The following is an 18,843-nucleotide window of genomic DNA, read 5'->3' on the forward strand; positions in this document are numbered from 1 at the left end:
CATGTGAAACATCACAACAGCAATACATTTCAGTGTTGCCTGAAAACGGTAATCTCTATGGATCATTTACTTTCTCTTTTCATCAGTCCTTTTCAATATATGGTTAGTTGCATTAAACCCTGAAAATACGTTGAAAAACAGTAATAAAATTTCAGGTATCATTGTGCCAATGCAAATGTGTAGTGGACAGGCTGTGAGAGGATTTACTAAGTACACATACGGTGCTGGTATTGGCTAATGTGTAACAATTAAATAGCTGTCAATGAAAATCTGACAGCCAATTTAACATAAATATTTGCTCTTTTTTACAGAATACACTTCCTGGATGTATATAATGTAGAGACCTTGAAAAAATTAGGTAGCACTGTAATTCTTTTTTGCTATTGTTGAATGAGGATTTTTTGTGTTTGTTTGTTTGTTTTTTTAAATATACAGCAATTTTAATGAAGTATGTAGTGAAACTAATATATTGAGCTAATTCTTTTATAGTGATAGAAATACTCTCAAGTTAAGTAAATGCAATATAATCTCATTTTAAACTAGTAGCAATGTAGCAAAGACTCTGTTGGAGTGGTTTTAATTTAAAGTCCATTTTTACACTCTGTGGACTATTGTCAGAGAAAGTAAACATGCCTGTCACTAGAACTAGGCAAGTATTTTTCTGTTCAGAAGAATGATGCTGTACAGAAATTTCCTTATTAAATGAATTGAAGTTGTATGGCATTGAAAGTTGTTTGTACTTAATACATTTGCTATTCACCTGTAGGGATTTACTTCCAATAAATCTTAACCGTTATTTTTTCCTGGAATATTAATGGTATTTATGCATTTTTTTAATCACATTTCTTGATCTTTTAAAAAAACCCAAACAGGTAAACCCAAATCTCCATGGAAAAAAAGCTAAATTTTGCTCCTTGAGAAAAATCAAGGAACGTCTTATGGAGGAGTTAGTAATTATCTTCTGGGGAGGAAGAATGCAAAGCACCAGTGTAGGTTAGGGGTGGACATGCTGGGAAGTAGTTCTGAGGAGAAGGATCTGGGGGTCCTAGTAGACAGTAAATTATCCATGGCCCAGCAGTGTGCCCTTGTTGCCAAAAAGGCCAACGGAATCCTGGGCTGCATAGGGAAGAGTGTGGCCAGTAGTTTGGGGGAGGTCATTCTCCCTCTCTACTCTGCACTGGTGAGGCCACAACTGGAATACTGTGTCCAGTTTTGGACACCCCAGTTCCAGAGGGACAGGGACCTGCTGGAGCAAGTCCAGCGAAGGGCAACTAAGATGATTAAGGGCTTGGAGCATCTCCCTTATGAGGAAAGGCTGAGAGAGCTGGGACTCTTTAGCCTGGAGAAGAGAAGGCTGAGGGGAGACCTTATTATGGCATACAAGTATCTAAAGGGTGGGTTGAAGGAGGATGGAGCCAGGCTCTTTTCAATGGTTCCAAGTGACAGGACGAGGGGCAACGGGCACAAGTTAGAACACAGGAAGTTCCGTTCAAATACACGGAAAAACTTCTTTACGGTGAGGGTGACAGAGCACTGGCACAGGCTGCCCAGGGAGGTTGTGGAGTCCCCTTCTCTGGAGATTTTCAAGACCCGCCTGGATGCAGTCCTGAGTAATGTGCTCTGGGCAATCCTGCTTTAGGGGAGTCAGGGGAGTTGGACTAGATGATCTCTAGAGGTCCCTTCCAACTCTGAAAACTCCATGATTCCGTGATTCCGTGAAACAATCTCCCTAGAATCATAGAATGGTTTGGATTGGAAAGGACCTTGAAGATCATCTAGTTCCAACCCCCCTGCCGTAGGCAGGGACACCTCCCACTAGACCAGGTTGCCCAAGGCCATGTCCAGCCTGGCCTTGAACACCTCCAGGGATGGGGCCCCAACAACCTCTCTGGGCAACCTGTTCCAGTGCCTCACCACCCTTAAAGTGAAAAATTTCTTCCTAATGTTCAATCTGAACCTGCCTTCTTCCAGTTTAAAGCCATTCCCTCTCATCCTATCGCTACATGCCTGAGTAAAAAGTCCTCCCCCAGCTCTCCTGTAGGCCCCCTTTAGGTACTAATTTAGAGATCATCACTGAGAGAACAGTAATATTTTTCATTTTACTATGAAGTGATGTCATTATCAGAAAAATGGTAAAATACCAAATAAAACTGAGTATAACTCTAACTATAGTCGTTTTGAACTGCATTGGTTAATTATTAAATGACAGCACAATTCACAAGGCCCATTGTTGGGGTAACTTGTACTGCCCACCCCTGGGCAAAACTGCTGGGATAACACAGGTGAAGGTGCCTGTGTGAATAAAAACTGTTTGAGAAGGTATTCACCCAAAACTGACCAAGGTGATGACCACCTTTGAACTAAATTAAACAGTAGCCAGTAAATTGCAACGACAGCTTTCAAACAAAGGAGATGTCAGCTTGAAAAGGAGTGTAAAACTAGGATGAAAATTTGTAATAGCGGGGAGAGATTATGGAGTGGAAACAGCAGCAGCCCAAACCTGGTTTTGACATACCAGAGGTCATCTTGCTGGTCCCACAACCACTGCTTATACCTGATAGAGCAGCGTCCCCACTGGATGCTGCAAAGAGCCTGCATCCAGCTGGTGGGCTGGCAGTTTGGGGTGCTACAAGGAGGGTTGATTTCTCATGGCATACGTATTAACGTATTGTGGGCAACAGCATGTGTTCACATAAAGCTGGAGGAACCATGCCTCCAAACTTGTTTTCCTGTAAGGAGGAACATGCTTGTACCCCACGTGTCCTCTGGGAGAGGGAGTGTACACGTTTCTCTGGATAGGGAGGTAGTGAAACTTTGGGGAATTACTTATAGAAGGGTGTTTAGAAATGTATACCTGTTCATTAACATTTTGTATTTTGATTCATCTGTTGTATTAACGCTATTGATCTTGCATATCTGCTTCACTGATTGTCAGTTAATTACATGCCATTAATAAGCCAGTAAACTTCTTCAATATGGTGAACCGAGAAGTTTTTTTCTCCTGACAATCCGTATGTGGCTAAACTCACACAGTCCAAGAAAGATACAAGTATCTGAAAAATTGTACTCACATAGTATGGTCAATTAACGGGCAGTGTTTTTCTTGCTCAGGGTAGAGATTTGCCCCTCTTCCAAGTTCCCATTTGAATACGTTTGTGGTATGGATGGAATAATTTCCTGACATCTGTTCCAAGGCTGGTTGATACCACCCACATTGGTTTTTGTCTTCAAAGGTGCAGACTTCCATAACTTTAGAGATAAACAGTGAATACTTCAGGTTTATATAAAAAATTGGAAATCATTAATTGATGTTATGATAAAGCAAACAACATGGAAATAAAAAGGATTCAATTTACACTTTCCACGAATACTTACACAGTATTAACATGCATCGTTTTCCCTCTATAGATAAAATATCAATTCTATTTTCTATGTTCTTTTCTATTAGGCAGATTCTAATTTTGGGAATACACCAATTCTTTTGCACCCCAGTATCTGCCTTATATGTGTTCTGACCAGCTTTCATGCCATTCTAATAATCTGGTGTATAACGTAGACTGAAATGCATGTAAAATTCCTCAGCTACGAATCTGCCAGCTGCTGCATGGTTCTTTCTTCAGTCCTGTGGGCTGATGACATTAACAACTCATTGCGCATTGTGTACCAAGCCCATGACCAAACTCTGAAAATCCTAATCAATATTTCAAGCAGTCACCACAATACCCGAGAGCTACATAATAACACAGCTATTTGGTATTGGTGTCAAATACTGAATTGTTACCTTACTAAATAAATATGCAGCTGCCTGTGCCTCAGTTTTTGATTCCTGAGCAACTGGGCAAGAAAAGTGAGCTTGCTACCTTCCCTCCATCGCAATGCATCCCCCTGTAAGAATTTTTAGGGGAAAGAAACCCACTCATTTTCCATTTCTGCTATGAATATTTATTCTCCGGTACATGTTCCTGAATATCTGCAGAAACTTTGTCCAGGTGATCCAAGGTGAGTCTTGGCACTCTCCAGAACTTTGAAACAAATTATTATGCTCAAATCTAAGTGACTGCTGTGAGGAGTGTGAAGGGAAATGAGAATTTATTTTAACCCATGAAGATCAAATGCTGGCGTAGCTGAAGTAACTTCTATATCAAGAAATCATAGTGTGTTAGGAGAATATGCCTCATGCTTCCGTCCTTGGAGGCTAAAAATGGTAGACTAAGGCAGGAGTGAGTTTTGATTTATAGCTTGTATATCTCCAGTAATGAAGAAAACCACAGCCAGTGTGATCTCATGAGTTACCCACATAAAGATTTGTGACGTTTCCTGAGAATCATGAGTGGCATAGCATTAAGTGTTTATTCCCCCTTTTTTAACGTGTTTTATAAACATAATGCTTCAAATGACTCTGGGAAAGATAACACCTTCCTGAGAACATATTTCTGCCCTCAGTCAGGACATGTTTAACTCTTATTCCAGCACTGTCATTCAAGTGATAAATTGCCATCATTGCTGCAGTGATGGGAGACTTCAGACAGCAAATATGTAAAGGTGTATTCTCCACAGTATTTATCTCTCTCAGAAGGAAAGAAGGTTTTGTAAGATAATGTAAATTCCTGAGGGGGAAAAAAAGTTCTATCTAAAGGGCTCTGCATTTGTTTTTCAGGGCAGAATTTCAATGGCTGGTGTTTTTTCACACTATAGGAAATTACTCAGCGATATTTATAGATCAGATTCATTTCTTCCAGAGTTATTCCCACATAAGAAATAGACAGAGGGAGTCTAATGTTACTTTTCCTCATTGAGCCCTCAGCCCTGAGAGAAGTGACTGAGTTCCCTACACAATGTGTAATGAATACAGGGTTTGATCTTCAGTGAGAACAGTTTAGCTTGCAAAGCCGATGAGGTCACTGTCTCTAGACGTCTGCCCTCCTCATTAATCAGCTTCAGTATAGCAGTATTTTCGAGTACTGTGCTTTAAGGCAAAACAAAGTCATTGACAGCTTCTTCTAAAATGCTATAGTGTGAACTGCTGCAATTCAGAAGAAAACAATGTCTTAGACCTCTCCGGACAACATGTGGTGACCCTGTCCATTGTCCCAGTTCCCATGTTCCCATCTGATAGGCTGGAACTCACTTCTGTGTGATGTAGGCTGAATTTCATAATCATTACTGCTGACGAAAATACTTTGTATTAAAAAAACCCAACCAACCAAACCCCATATTCATTGGAGTAGGTAAGAGGTGGACCCAAGTCTCCCAGATGTGCACTCCAAACATGAGATTGAAAAGTTATACACTCTTCCAGTTTGGACTAGTGAACTTTTGAAAAATTTAGATATGTCATAGGTCATTTAATTTGAGAAGCTATGCTCACTTTAAAAAGTTGTCATGTATAGCTACCAATCATTGGAGAAGTGAGGATTCCTCCCCTCCGCTACCCTCCATTTCAGTAGTAAGTTGAATAGGAATGCTAAGTCTGAATCAGCCCATTAGAAGGCAGAAAGTGTATTGCAGGTCAGATTCCCACATTAAGAGCAAGATGTGGTTTGCTCCAGAAAATAGCATTAAAAATAGCATCTACGGTCTAATACCAAATTGCAAAGGTAAATACGGAGCAGTCAAAACAATGTGTTTAACAGCCACAAACTAATAAGGTAGCAAAGTACAAGTGCAGTACACTCACCACAAGCTGATTCATCAGACTTATCAGAGCAGTCGGGTCTAAAATCACACTTCTGAATCATCTGGATGCAATGACCAGAGGCTCTACAGACAAACTCCTTCTCCGTGCAGTTGTTCATGGGGAGCGTGGCAGGAACTGAAGTTCCTGAAGCAGTTGTAGATATTGTTGGCAAGTTTCCTTTGAAAAACAAACCAACAAAACGTGGAGCGGTGGGGACCAAGGCATTCTAGTTTTGTAATGATATCTCCCCTTGCTACTCCCACCCTTTGTCAAGGATATAGCTTTACTGGAAACATGCCTAGGCGGCCAAGTTGCATGACTTAAATTCTGCCCAGCGGGAACGAAATTGAACATTTCCTCAGTGGATAGCACTAGGCTGGTCACGCTAACCAACCACATACGATCCTCAACACTTGCAGGAATTTATTTACACCTCTTACACGTCTTTCAAATTTGGATTAACTCAGCGAGTCATTTCAAAAAACTAATGCCATGGAGACTGACAGAACAATCACAAAATCTTAATCTCCCTGTGAACCAAGGCCAACAGATTATTCCGATGATAATGGCTTTTTTTTTTTAAACACATTGATTACTGCAATTGACTGTGGAAATTACTATGTAACCTTCTTACCTTGTAATTTCATCACTGAAAAAAATACTTTTTTCTCATTAGAAAAATTATTTTGAGGTCATCATCTCGTTCCACCACTTCCTTTATGTTTCATTCAAACTCATTACTTCTTCTTTCAAATCAATTGTCTTTGCCTTTCCTCCTATTCTTTGTGATGTACCTTTCGTCAGGCTTATTCTCATTTCTTGAAAACCCTTGCTATTATTTTCCACAAAAGGAATTTTCATTATATAACTCCTTCTTTAAATTTAATCATTAATGAAATTATTAGCTGTAGTGCACAATGCACCTGAGCAATTCACCTGAGTTAATTAAAAAGTACATGGGAAGACTTTTTATATAAAATGTTTCTGGGACAGCAAGGAGTTTCCCACCCCCCCCCCCCAAGGCCTGGAGCACCAAGACTGATAATAAAATCTCCATGAACAGGAGCTATTTCTATTTCTTAAGGTAGAAAGCACATTTATGGCATTAAATGAATTATATTCCAATCAAATGAATGATACTCCCATAATGTCCTATTACTCAAAGAAAAGACTTAGGGGAAGGAACCTTTTGAAGGAATAATTGCATGAGATAATAAGTGTATGTACAACTCATAATAACAGCAAGGACCTTACTGGTCAGAATTTTTTAATTATAAGTGCCACATTCAAGTCTCTGCTCCTAATCCACTGGAACAGGAGAAGAAATTCTGAAGTACCATAACCTTCACGACACCTGAAAAGAAAGGAGAATCTGATCCTTTCTCTCTTTTGAAATAATTGTTTTCCTATAATTTATGACATACCATTTTGTCCAGAGTAAGCATCACTGAATAGCCTTTGGTTAGGGCATTCAAATGCTGCATCAAAGCAGTATGCTCAAGTTTTGACATCTTTAATATTGCTTATGAGGGACTTTAACATCAAGCTACCAAACTCACCTCTCCCTGGTCAGTATTTGGTTATTTGAAGTGGAACAAGAGCAACTGGGCAGCTAGCGCTTAATTCTAGGGTGCAGGGATGTGGGAGCCCTGCCTTTTTTCCCTGATCCAACTTGCATTAAATGTGGTGAAATATGCGATAGCTATTGACTATTTTGCAGACTATTCCCACAGTCACTTTGACTCTTTTTTGGTTGTTGGGATTTTTTATGGTGTGGAGGAAGTCAAATAGAGGCAGGACCCTGGAGCATCTCAAAAATTGCTCTCAAGTGTTTTAAAAACATACAGAACACAAAAACTGTTTCCTATTCAACTTGTCCCCAATTATACTTGAATATTTTTCTTTCATCTTTCCACACAAAATCAGCTTTTTTTTCATATTTGAAACTTTAAATCTCTGACCCTCTAATTTAAAACAGAGGTCTTGTTTATTTTTTAAACCTTTTTTCATACCTTGTTTGTAAACATGTAGGGATTTTCTTATTAGTTCTTTTAAGGTTCTCTTTCTCAAATATAAGGTATTCTACATTAACTGAGAATTCACAAAAAAAACTTTATATTCAAAATGTTATAATAAATGTCGTACACTGTATAAACCTGGCAAAATGTGAGATAATTTTCTGCAGAAGGAACATGCCATATGCACTTGATATTCCTAGTAGACCTAATTATATCTACAATAAATTTTTGGAGTAGCAGAATAAAATACATCTGCAGTAGGGTTTTTGCGAGTTAGTGCTAGGACAGTAATATTCAGACACTGTTCTAAATTGTTTGCTGTTCAACAGCCCTATTATGACTGTACATCAACTGTCACACCATATAGAACACTGTAATGCCTGCTGCAGCGAACACTAGTCCTCTTAAAATCCCTTCTGTGATGAAGTGACAGGTCTGGAATCCGATGTCCTGAAGTATGTGCATTTTGGGACATAATACTTTACAATTTTGTAGGCATTGTCCTACCCTCGGTAGCAATGGCTTCTGAGGACAGGCTGCTCTATCATCTGAACTGTTTGTGTGCTGTAATGTGAGAACCATTAGCGCAGTAAAAACATTAAGAATTATTGGGGGGAGACAAAATGCTGTATCAAACCGAGTTTGCTGAATGAAAGGTCAGTTTGTTTACACACAGTTATGTTTCTTTTCCCTTCTAGGAATCAGGATCTCAAAGAGTCGGGAAGCTGCACGCTTCTTACCGAGAGCCTTTTGGACCGTATCTGCACAGCAGAAAGTATTTTGTCCTGATGCCTGGACATACGGGTCTGAGAAGCAAGGGAACAAGTCTGGGTTTCCTTCTCAAGCACGACTCACAGCTTGATCTGGTTTTTGCTTTTCCGGTAGCAATATTTACAAATGATAGCAAAGAATCAACTCACAGCTATGAGATGTTCAGAGCTTCAACTCTGTTCTTACCATTGTAAAGAGTACAGCCTAGAAAAGACATGTCATCAAGTCCAATGTCTCCAGTGAAACCATCTCCTACGATACCTTTCACCAAGATCTGGGGAAACAAGAATTACAAAAGCATTTTTCAATGTATAGTAAACTCCCACTTCTCATTAAATATTTCATATCAATTGATAGAGGAGTCATTTACCATGTTTCACACTTAAAATGAGATTAAATTCATTCTAGGGGATATATTCTGCCTAGTGACACTTTATGAAAGAGACTAATCATTATCAGCTTTCACTGGTGGTCACATTAATCACAGTGAACCGTAACAGAATGGTTGGCTTCACAATCATGTAAATCCACTGAAACATCATTGTGATATAAAACGATGGCAAGACATTATCATAAGTGGCATATTATGATTAGCTCCTTTGGTACTTATTGTAATAGCATTAATCATGATTAATTATAATAACATTCATGTGAATAAATTATATACCCTTATAGAAATCCCACTGTGATGAAAACAATTAGGCAGGTTAGAGATGTGCTATGGAACCTTTTAAAGAAAAATATTCTGCTATTTTATTAGAGTTGCCAATGCTGTATACTCTTACTTTCTCGTTATTGTCTACTGCCAAGGAATGGGAGAGGTTAGTATTTGTAAAATACTCTCTGAATGAATGAATAAGCCTTCTCTTCTGACTGTTTCTGAATGGTAAAAATCCAAGCAGATGATTAGGGAAAGATTTAGTAAGAATTTTCTTAATTCAACTAATTTATAAATCCCTATTCATAAAAAAATGAAACCTCCTCAAACCATACATTTAAAAAAAAATATTTTTGCTGATCCAATGGGGTTCAGATATTAAAGTTATTTCTTTGCCATTTTCTTTGAATACTTATGTCACTTGTTACACACACACACACGCACATTCAATCTTCCAGATTATTTCGGACTGTTGCATAAAATTTCAAATATATTTTTCACCGTTTGTTCCTCAGTTCAACAGACAATTCCTACAAAGGAATGAAGTATAAATAGTGGTGAAAATGGTCCAATATTGCTTCACAGTACTGTTAGTTCTAATACTTTTGTTGTGATTTACTTATTTGCAATTTTATTTGCAAAGAAAGCTTATTTTCAACAAGTAATGAAGCACCCCTCTGAACTCAAAGATGCAAAGCACTCCTGTGTAGATAGGTGTCTCAATTTGTTTGATCAAATATCATTGACATTTTGGAAACATCCTCACACCAAATGTCATTTCAAAAATATATGCTTACATTTTAAATTTCAGTATTTCTTGTGTCCCATAGTAAATGAAGTCCTGTAAAGGATTTCTAGCTTTAGAAATCAGCACTGTGGGTTAAACAAGGTTCTTGGTAACTTGAGGGAAATAAGAGAATTCATCTACACATTAAGAACCATTGTTCACCCGGTACGTATGCAGAGCTTTTATAAGTCACACTTTAAATTTATTAACATGTAACAGCAGGAAAAAAAATTAAAATGTGCAAGGAATGTCCTTAACACTGTATAAGTAAAAGAATAATATCCATCTTAATATGTTAACACTGACAAATTTGTTTCTGCTACTCTGAAGTTGAATGTGGATAGCAGATGCTGATACCACCAGAGTAAATAAAAATGATTATGCTTCATTTATAGATTATGCCCATTAGACAAAATAAATGAGTATGCTAGAAGATGGTTATATGTTCCTTACTATGGATATGCTGAAGATGGATTATTTTAGCACAAAATGTATTTAATGTGAATGACAACAGTAGATGACAGCATTGTTTCTTACTGCTCTCACTAAGTATGGGATTCGGATTTTTCTCTCAGAATACCCACAAATATTCTTTACCGTATTACTCCAGTCTTTTGTTTCCTGTTTAGGTTAAAATGAGGGCAATGTTACAGTATTGGTATGAATAGCATAAAATTGGTACCAATAGCGTGAAAGTGCTTAGAAACAGGACAAAGACATCTATTATTTGGAAATGCCACGCAAGAAAATATATTATTCCAAAATGACAAAATTTCTTTCAGTGTAGTTTTTACTGGCAAACACACAGCAGTTAAATAAAATTTTGACTTTGTTTTCAAAGCATGAAGGATTAAGTACTCATAATTAATTACTTATAAATGAGCTAAAATTCAGATGAAGAGGCAAAGGGTTTGTTAACTCATCTTACAGAGTCATTTCGAAGACAAACCCAAGCCCCCTCAAAACTACACTATTTTTCAGCAGGATTATGCTGTGCTCTGATGGATGTTAAACAGTAGGTCGAGGGGCTTCTCTCCCCATAGCTCCCTGTGCCCATCTCCCCAGCCACAACATTCACATGGTCTGAGGCCACCCTTAGGTATCATCTTCCACCAACCTTTCCTTGGAGGAAGTTGCATTTCTGCACCTTAAGAAGGAATATTTTTATTAAGGGCATAAAAATATCCAAAGGCAGAAGTGGCAGGACACAGTTCTGCAGGGATTCTGCAATTCAGAGTATTTCTTTATGGCTATGATGATGATTGGGATTGCATTACTAAAAATCTCCCCCCACATTAGTTTTATTTATTTACTTACTTACTTACTTGAGGTGTCTGACGCTTTGGCATATAGCATGAGCTCAGAAAGTAACAGAAAAATTAACAGAGGTTTAAGTATAGCCTTAAAACTGAAAATAGGATCAATTTATGAGTTAGTACTGCAGTATAAAACTTAGTCTCTCTGCAGCTGTGGTTAAACATTGACCACTTAAATTAATTTGCCAGCTGAAATTCAGCAAACTTCATAAGCTATTATTAAACAACCTCGAGGGAACTCATCTACCATGAAGCTCATTTCACATCTCATTTATTATTTGAATGAGGGTAAATAGTTCCAAATTTCTCCAGTTTTCAGAACTCTACAGATCCAGTCCCAACAAAATCTATAAAGGTAGCAAAAGGTATTCTACTTAAAAAAGAGGAAAAAAAAACCTCCAAGAAAAGTAAAATGTATTAGAATGACACTATGTATACAAAAAAGGATTGATCCCTTAAGATTCTGAACAAAATAGGGTTTTGAAGGGTTAAGGAACATTATGACAAGTGTTAATAGAGGAATTACAACGGGTAATACTGTTCTGTACAAATATTCCTTTTTTACAGTAATGCTCATTTCTGTCACTAGCCAATTCCCCCTGAAGTTTAAAAAATAAAATCTTAACTTCCATACAAGCATAGTTTAAACTAGAATGGAATTAATCCCAAAAACAGTGAGGTATTCAAAATTCTGAAGATTTCTGAATGTCTGGGAAATATTGATGTATTCATGTATTTACCTAGTAATGTAGCCAAACAATATGTCAGGTTTGTCACAGGAAGTGTCAATTGTGTTACTTAGTGATTTTATTAGTAGTTAGAGCATGTTATTTTGACTAGGTTTGCTATGATTATTTCTAGCAAGAAACGAAGGGATTTGGTCTGAAGAGGAAAGAACAACCATGCAAGTGGATAATAACCTACAGAACTTTTGTCATAACTTACTGAAAGCAAATGCAGGATTGAAAGTCATACGCGTTTCAATACATATCTCTGAAGTAAAGTACTCTTGCATTTTAATGCTATGTATAAAGGAAAGTAATAACTTTTAATCAAGAAATGTGACTGATTTCTTATGATATGATGGAACTTATGTAATTGCAGATAAAGGACAAGCCATAGAACCATGAATTGCGTGAAATCTCTGTCAAAATTTCTTGCTACAAAACTCCTTTTTATCAAGAGATCTTCATCCAACAATCACATCACAATGTCTTCACAGTAAGATGATTTTTTCAAGAACACATGAATATATTCTTATAATGATATCCCAAGAAGTACATAAAAAAGGGAAACTATTTACCAAGGAAACACAATTTTTCAGAAAAATTGTGATTTAAAAAAAAAAAATCTAAGAAATTTAGGTTTGATTTGACTTCTTGAGTTATTAGTTCATGTCAAATAAGACTTATTGGCTTCTGTGATAGTTGGGTCCAAACATGGCAATTTATTCCTCCTTGGGTTTGTATCTCTGCTTCCTCAGCTGTCATCAAAGGAGTAAGCACTGTGGGACCTGAGAACATTTCCCAAATCTCTCGTCTAGGCACCCAGTAGTTGCATCCTGACTACATGGCACTGAACTTTTCCCCTGTACCTTCTGCACCGTGGTTCCTCTTGGGAAAAAAAGCACCAAAACTGAGTGCACTGGTAGGTGTGCCACCGCATGTTCCAGCTTTCCCCCTCAACATTTTAATGATACATGTATAATAGCTCGAGATTCCACTGTCCATCAACCCCTTCCTTTTGTTTCCTCAAAAATGTATTCGAAGTTAATGCCTGAAGACTTCAAAAACTGAAATAAAGTCCTTTCACACAGATGTCCAAATGAATTCTTACCAATGATCTTAAGGATATACACATCGAATATGAAAAATCTTGTGTCAAATATATGATTTCTTACAGCGCTTGGTTTTACAAGATACTGAAAACACTAGTTCTAGTTCAGTAAAGCGCTTTATCACACTTCACTATAAACCTGTGAACCCTCATACTGATTTATGATGTTTTTTCCAGTCATTTCTCTAAAGTGCAGGGAAGAATCACATTTTTATCCTGTTTCAGATTCTTCACTGGTGTTGGTGGGACTGCTGACAAGCATAATATTAATAACTGTTTACATATTCTGGGATTCAATACTTTGCTGTCTTAACGCCACAAAACATCACTCAAGAGAAAAGATCCTGTTTTCACTCTCTAATATTAACATTGGAAGAATTATTGCAGAAGTAGTCTATAGTCAGTGCCTAAAGATTTCTGAGATTCTATGCTTTATAAAACAATATATTTAGCTTGCCCTCTTGGGAAGCACCTATCTAGTAACTATAATGATAAAGCTATATTTAATCTAATTTAAGGTAACGGTTAGTTTTGACTTCATCTACAAAATTTTACAGAACTCTCCTCTATTTCAAAGGATTATGGCAGAATGAGATTATTTTCAAAAGCAGCTCAGTTTGTCAATATGAAGTTAAAAAAAACCCAAAAAACAAAAAAACAACAAACCCACACCCAAACTCACAAAAGAGACAGAAGAATGGATAACACCCTCTCTAAATTTGAAGATATTTTTCATTCTCAAAATTAATTTAATTTCTGTTCAGTTGGCTACAGAGGCCTGAAAATACAGAGGACCAAAAGTGATTTTCTTGTTATCTTTTCAAAGATGGTTTCTAGATCCAGTAAAGGAATGAGAAAAAAGTCCCTAACATTTTCCTTTTCTTTGCAAAGTTATCCAAGTCTCACTTTCCTGTTCAGAAATTCCTGATAAGTAATATAGTAATATCAATAGCAAATTAAGACACTACTCTTAATTTTCAGGAAAGCAAAATTCCTACATTACATGATTCCCCTCAAATTCAAACGACTCAACATGGTGCCTTAGTGGTTTGTGGGTTGTTAAAGGTAGTAAAAACCTTTAATTACTTCAGGATTTTAATATTTAAAATGTGATCAGTACTTGACAGTTCATTGGCATATAGAAAGGTTATTTCTACCTTGTTCAATTTCCTTTGAGATTTCTGCATGTAAATAGGGAAAAAAAAGGTAAAACACACCCATCCCTGCCCCCCCTGTTGTGTCCCCCCACCCTGAAAAACAAAAAGTTGCAAAGAAATTACAGATGCGAAATTAAGAATACAATTTTGTCTGGAAAAGGCATTGTTAAAATAGCTTAGAAATTCTTATTCTTGGTCCCCTTTGTGCATATGTTGTGACTTGATGACATCATTACAAGTCTTCCACTGCATACCAATAAAACAATAACACAAAGAATAAATTATTTCTATTGCCACAGAGTGGATTATAACTTCATAAAACTAGATATTGTAATAGCAATGAACAAAAGGACGATTTCTTTCCCAAAGAACTGAACTAAAACCATGAAATTATCCCCAAAGGTTTGCACAATAGACGATATATTTTCCTGGCTTCTCATGTGATTTCCTTGTTTTCACATTTTCTATGCTCTGAAATCCACTCGTCAGAAAACGGCAATACTGATGTTTAGAAATGACTTTTAAAAAAATCACACTACTTTTTGCCTTTCAAATATACTGCACTGCACCACAGACATTTTCAAGACGAGTTCTCTGTACTTCAATTCATACTGTAGGGACTGAATAGCCTTCTCTATCAACACAGAGCCCACCACCAAACACAAAGTCTTATGGTTGCTTTTTACTCTTTCCCACAAGTGTCCCAGTTCTCTCATTGTCCACTCTATGCACATATTTTTTCTCACCTAGACTGTGGACTAGTGAAGAAACCTGAGCATGAATTGTCCAAACTAGACTCTACACAAGGTCTGTATGAAGTACGGACATGAGATGGACATGAGATATGTCAGCTTTTGTTCTTGGCCCACTACAGCCATGCAAGGCGGTCCTTGATCCTGGTCATAAGGACAGCACGTGGTGGAGGAGCCTAGGTCATGCAAGTGCCAGTGCAAGTATTAGAGCTGTCATACCAAAAGGCATTGATACTTCAACAGAACAGACATGAAGTAATCCACATGATTCGGCCTGACATCAGCATTGTCTGCCACAAATCCCAGACACCCTGTAACCATCTCTGCACATCACACTCTGCCAGGACACATTCTAACAAGATCTGAGAGGCAAATATCAGTAACACAGCAACTCTTTTAGGTTTGGGTGCATTTTTTTTAACTTGCCTACAGAAGTATGTGGGCTATACCCTGGTCTGCATAAAAAAAAGTGTGGCCAGTGGGTTGAGGGAGGTGATTCTTGCCCTCTACTCTGCTCTGGTGAGACCCCACCTGGAGTACTGCATCCAGCTCTCGAGTCTTTAGCACAGGAAAAACACAGACCTGTTAGAGTGGGTCCAGAGGAGGGCCACGAAGATGATCAGAGGTCTGGAACACCTCTAATGTGAAGAAAGGCTGAGAGAATTGAGTTTATTCAGCCTGGAGAAGAGAGAACTCTGGGGAGAACTTAGTGCGGCCTTTCAATACTTACAGGGGGTTTACGGGAGAGACTGAGTGTTTACCAAGGTCTGTAGTGACAGGACAAGGGGCAATGGTTTTAAACTGAAAGAGGATAGATTTAGATTGGACAGAAGGAAGAAATTTTTTATGATGATGGTGATGAGATACTGGACTAGGTTACCCAGAGAAATTGTGGATGCCCTGTCATCGGAAGTGTTCAAGGTCTGGTTGGATGGGACTTTGAGCAACCAGATCTAGTGGAAGTTGTCCCTGCCCAGGTCCGTGGGGTTTGGCTGGATGATTTTTAAAGGTCCCTTCCAACCCAAACCATTCTGTGATTCTATGATCAATGAAGGATTACAAAATGTGGGTAGCACTTCCCTGCCAATATTAACCTATTAGCCAATTAATAAACAATTGATCAGCAGCAACTGCATACCAAATTGTATAGATCAGCCAGCAGCCATAGGTTTTACATTGCCACAGTGAAAATAAAACTGAGAATGATGACGATAAACAGATTAGAAAACAATAGCACAAAGGAAATCTGAAAACCAGAGTAGCATGCAACCAGGTATCAAGGATGAAACAAGTCAACACACACATCAGAGATGAAGAAGAATAGTGCACAGAAAGACAGCTACCAAGCTGCAGCAAATACAACTGGATATCCACGTATTTGGAATACAATTGGAGGAGTAAGAAGCAACAGAAGCATGTGGTAACCTTCAAAGGACAATAAAATAAAAAGTAGAAGGAGAAAAAAAAAAGAATCTCTGAATACTAATCTCAGCATATTATTAGGGAAAGTGCAAAGGAGAAGAGTAGGAGAAGGAAGATGAGGATTGACAAATTGAAAGTTGAAATTGAAGCTGTTCCTAGAGTGGAAATCCATGATTACTAAATCTTTGTGCGAGAATCACTACCAGGAAATGGATCAAAAGCTGTAACAGGAAAATGATCACAAGTGGGTATTAGAAGTGTAATAAGCATCTTAGAAAAGTCCTTGATAAATTCAGAGATGCTTCAACACCAGATGTTAATGGAAGATATGTACCTGGCCAACTAAATATTAAGAAACTCCTACTGGTATGTCAGCACGCACTGAAAACGAGGCCCTGAACAAGGAAGCAAGAGGACAATCAAATGAAGGCAGAAGGCTAACAACACTTGACAACAATAAACCTAGTTCAATAAGGGTGAAAGTGACTGCAGAAAATCTGAAATCATAGTTAGAATACAAAAAAGGGTGAGTGTCTCGATGCACTGAAAGCTGTCTGCAGCACAGTGCCTCACAGCATGAGGATGGGTGTACCAGAGGTTAGGTCAGCTGTCCGGGTAACTGCAGTGTGTGTCCTCCAGTGGACTTCCCCCCCATCCACAATGAGAACAAAACAGGCATACATGCTGTGGTAGCTCCCAAACTCTTGGCAGTATATCACAGGTGGGAGGTTAGAGCCTCATTGTTGTGCTGGTAGCCCTTAACATACTTTTCTCTGAATAATTTGCCAAGTTACTTATTGATCCTACTCATAATTCCTTGCACCCAAAACATTCCTTGGCAATGAATTGTACAACAGACCATTCTAAAATAGTATATCCTTTTGTTCTGATTGTGTCACCTAATAATTTCACAGAGTAACTCTCATTCTCTGTATTCGGGTAAATCATTGATGATCATTCTTTGTGCAGCTTCTCCATGACACTGTTGACTTGATGTTTCGCTGTTACATCTCAATCATCTATCTTTCTAAGAGGAACACTCTTTCCCCAAGTATTCTAGAAAGGGTCAAATATTTCCACTTCTTTTTTTTTTTTTTTTTCAGCTTAAAGTTCCTAATGTAAAGGCAAATACACAATTAATTTGATTTGTTTTCTTGGGATGTACAGAAGAAAGAGCACAAACTGTTCAGAACCATTTTCCTTCCAACAGCATTGTTAGTAGTAAGCTTAAGACCTAGGTGCATGTGCTGATACACAACTGAAACACAGCCTCCTTGCATCGCTTTTCACACTAGGAAATAGTACTTCTCTTTGGGCCAATAAAAAGGTATGCACATTCTTCCAGCAAAGCTGCACACAAGAAGTAGAACAGGGCTAAGTTTGGTCAGCTCCATTTTCTGGGGTACTCTGGTATGAGTCCAGAATTTCAACCTTACATTTACCGGTTAATGATTAGAGAAGACCGAAAAACTCCCACACTTAAGTCGATCTACAAAAGTATTGACATTACAAACCCCACTGAAAATTTCTCTCAGAGTTGTTGTGAAATGTGACATGAGATCTAGAACCTGTAATTTCAGTAGTTCTGATGCTTGTTATATCGGAAATTAAATTTGAAATTTTCTGACTTCAAGGATATTATACCTGACGAGGAAGCCTAGCAAGTCATTATTTTTTCTTAAATTAATACAAAGACTATTTAGTCTACTATAAAAAGTACTGCTATATTATTCATGTATGAAATATAATTATCAGCACTAAAGATGCATGAAATAAAAACATTAAATTCTGAAACATCACAATTTGCCATAGCACAGGCTTTTTCTTTGAAACAGAACTCAAAACCACTTTAAAAATTGTTTGGAAAGTAGAATTATGCCAAAAAGTCCTTTTTCCACTAGAAACCAGAGTTTTTCATTACAGAAATTATTGGGGGGAGGGATGTGTTTTGATCAATCTGCTCTCCTCTCAGAAAAGTAGTTGCAAGAAAAAGCTAGAATTGCAGAAATAACCAGAGAGTGAGCTTTGTGATTCTGTTTCACTTAGGACAGAACAGATAATCAGAACCCCCAAAGAAGTATCACTATCTCATCTCACTGAGGAATAAAAAGAGAGGGAGTAGAGGGTGAGAAAGTAGGTATTGCCTATGTGATTGTGACCAGCTACCTGGAAGTACCTTAAATACATTTTTTAACCCTTCCTGTCTCTCTTTTTAGATGAATGGTAAAAGCCTGGATGCAAATGATGCGTATTTACTGCTCATGTATTTGACACCACACTGGTCTTATGACAATGGCATACCAAAACCATTGTAAAAGCAGTAGCTAGGTATAATGAAGGAATACCTAACACGACACTATAATCAAGGTTAAAAACTCAACTGTAACTATGTGCCAGCACAATTCTATGGCTAAAAGATAAGAGTAACTGAAAATAAAATGTGTTTGGA

The 18,843-nt window shown here is 37.8% G+C and overlaps 1 protein-coding gene across 1 annotated transcript in view; it reads right to left on the reverse strand.

The window, feature by feature from the left end:
• Positions 1-18,843, reverse strand: part of MALRD1 (MAM and LDL receptor class A domain containing 1) — a gene marked incomplete at both ends in the record, with an annotated part of 280,930 nt that overhangs the window by 185,429 nt on the left and 76,658 nt on the right. Inside the window, 3 exons of the mRNA XM_082479776.1 lie at positions 3,072-3,249; positions 5,678-5,854; positions 8,653-8,740. Of these exons, the coding sequence (XP_082335902.1) occupies positions 3,072-3,249; positions 5,678-5,854; positions 8,653-8,740 (443 nt within the window). The remainder of the gene's footprint in view (positions 1-3,071; positions 3,250-5,677; positions 5,855-8,652; positions 8,741-18,843) is intronic.

Source organism: Vanellus vanellus, assembly GCF_965231255.1.
Source record: "Vanellus vanellus genome assembly, chromosome: 2".
In the NCBI taxonomy this organism is placed as follows: Eukaryota; Metazoa; Chordata; class Aves; order Charadriiformes; family Charadriidae; genus Vanellus; species Vanellus vanellus.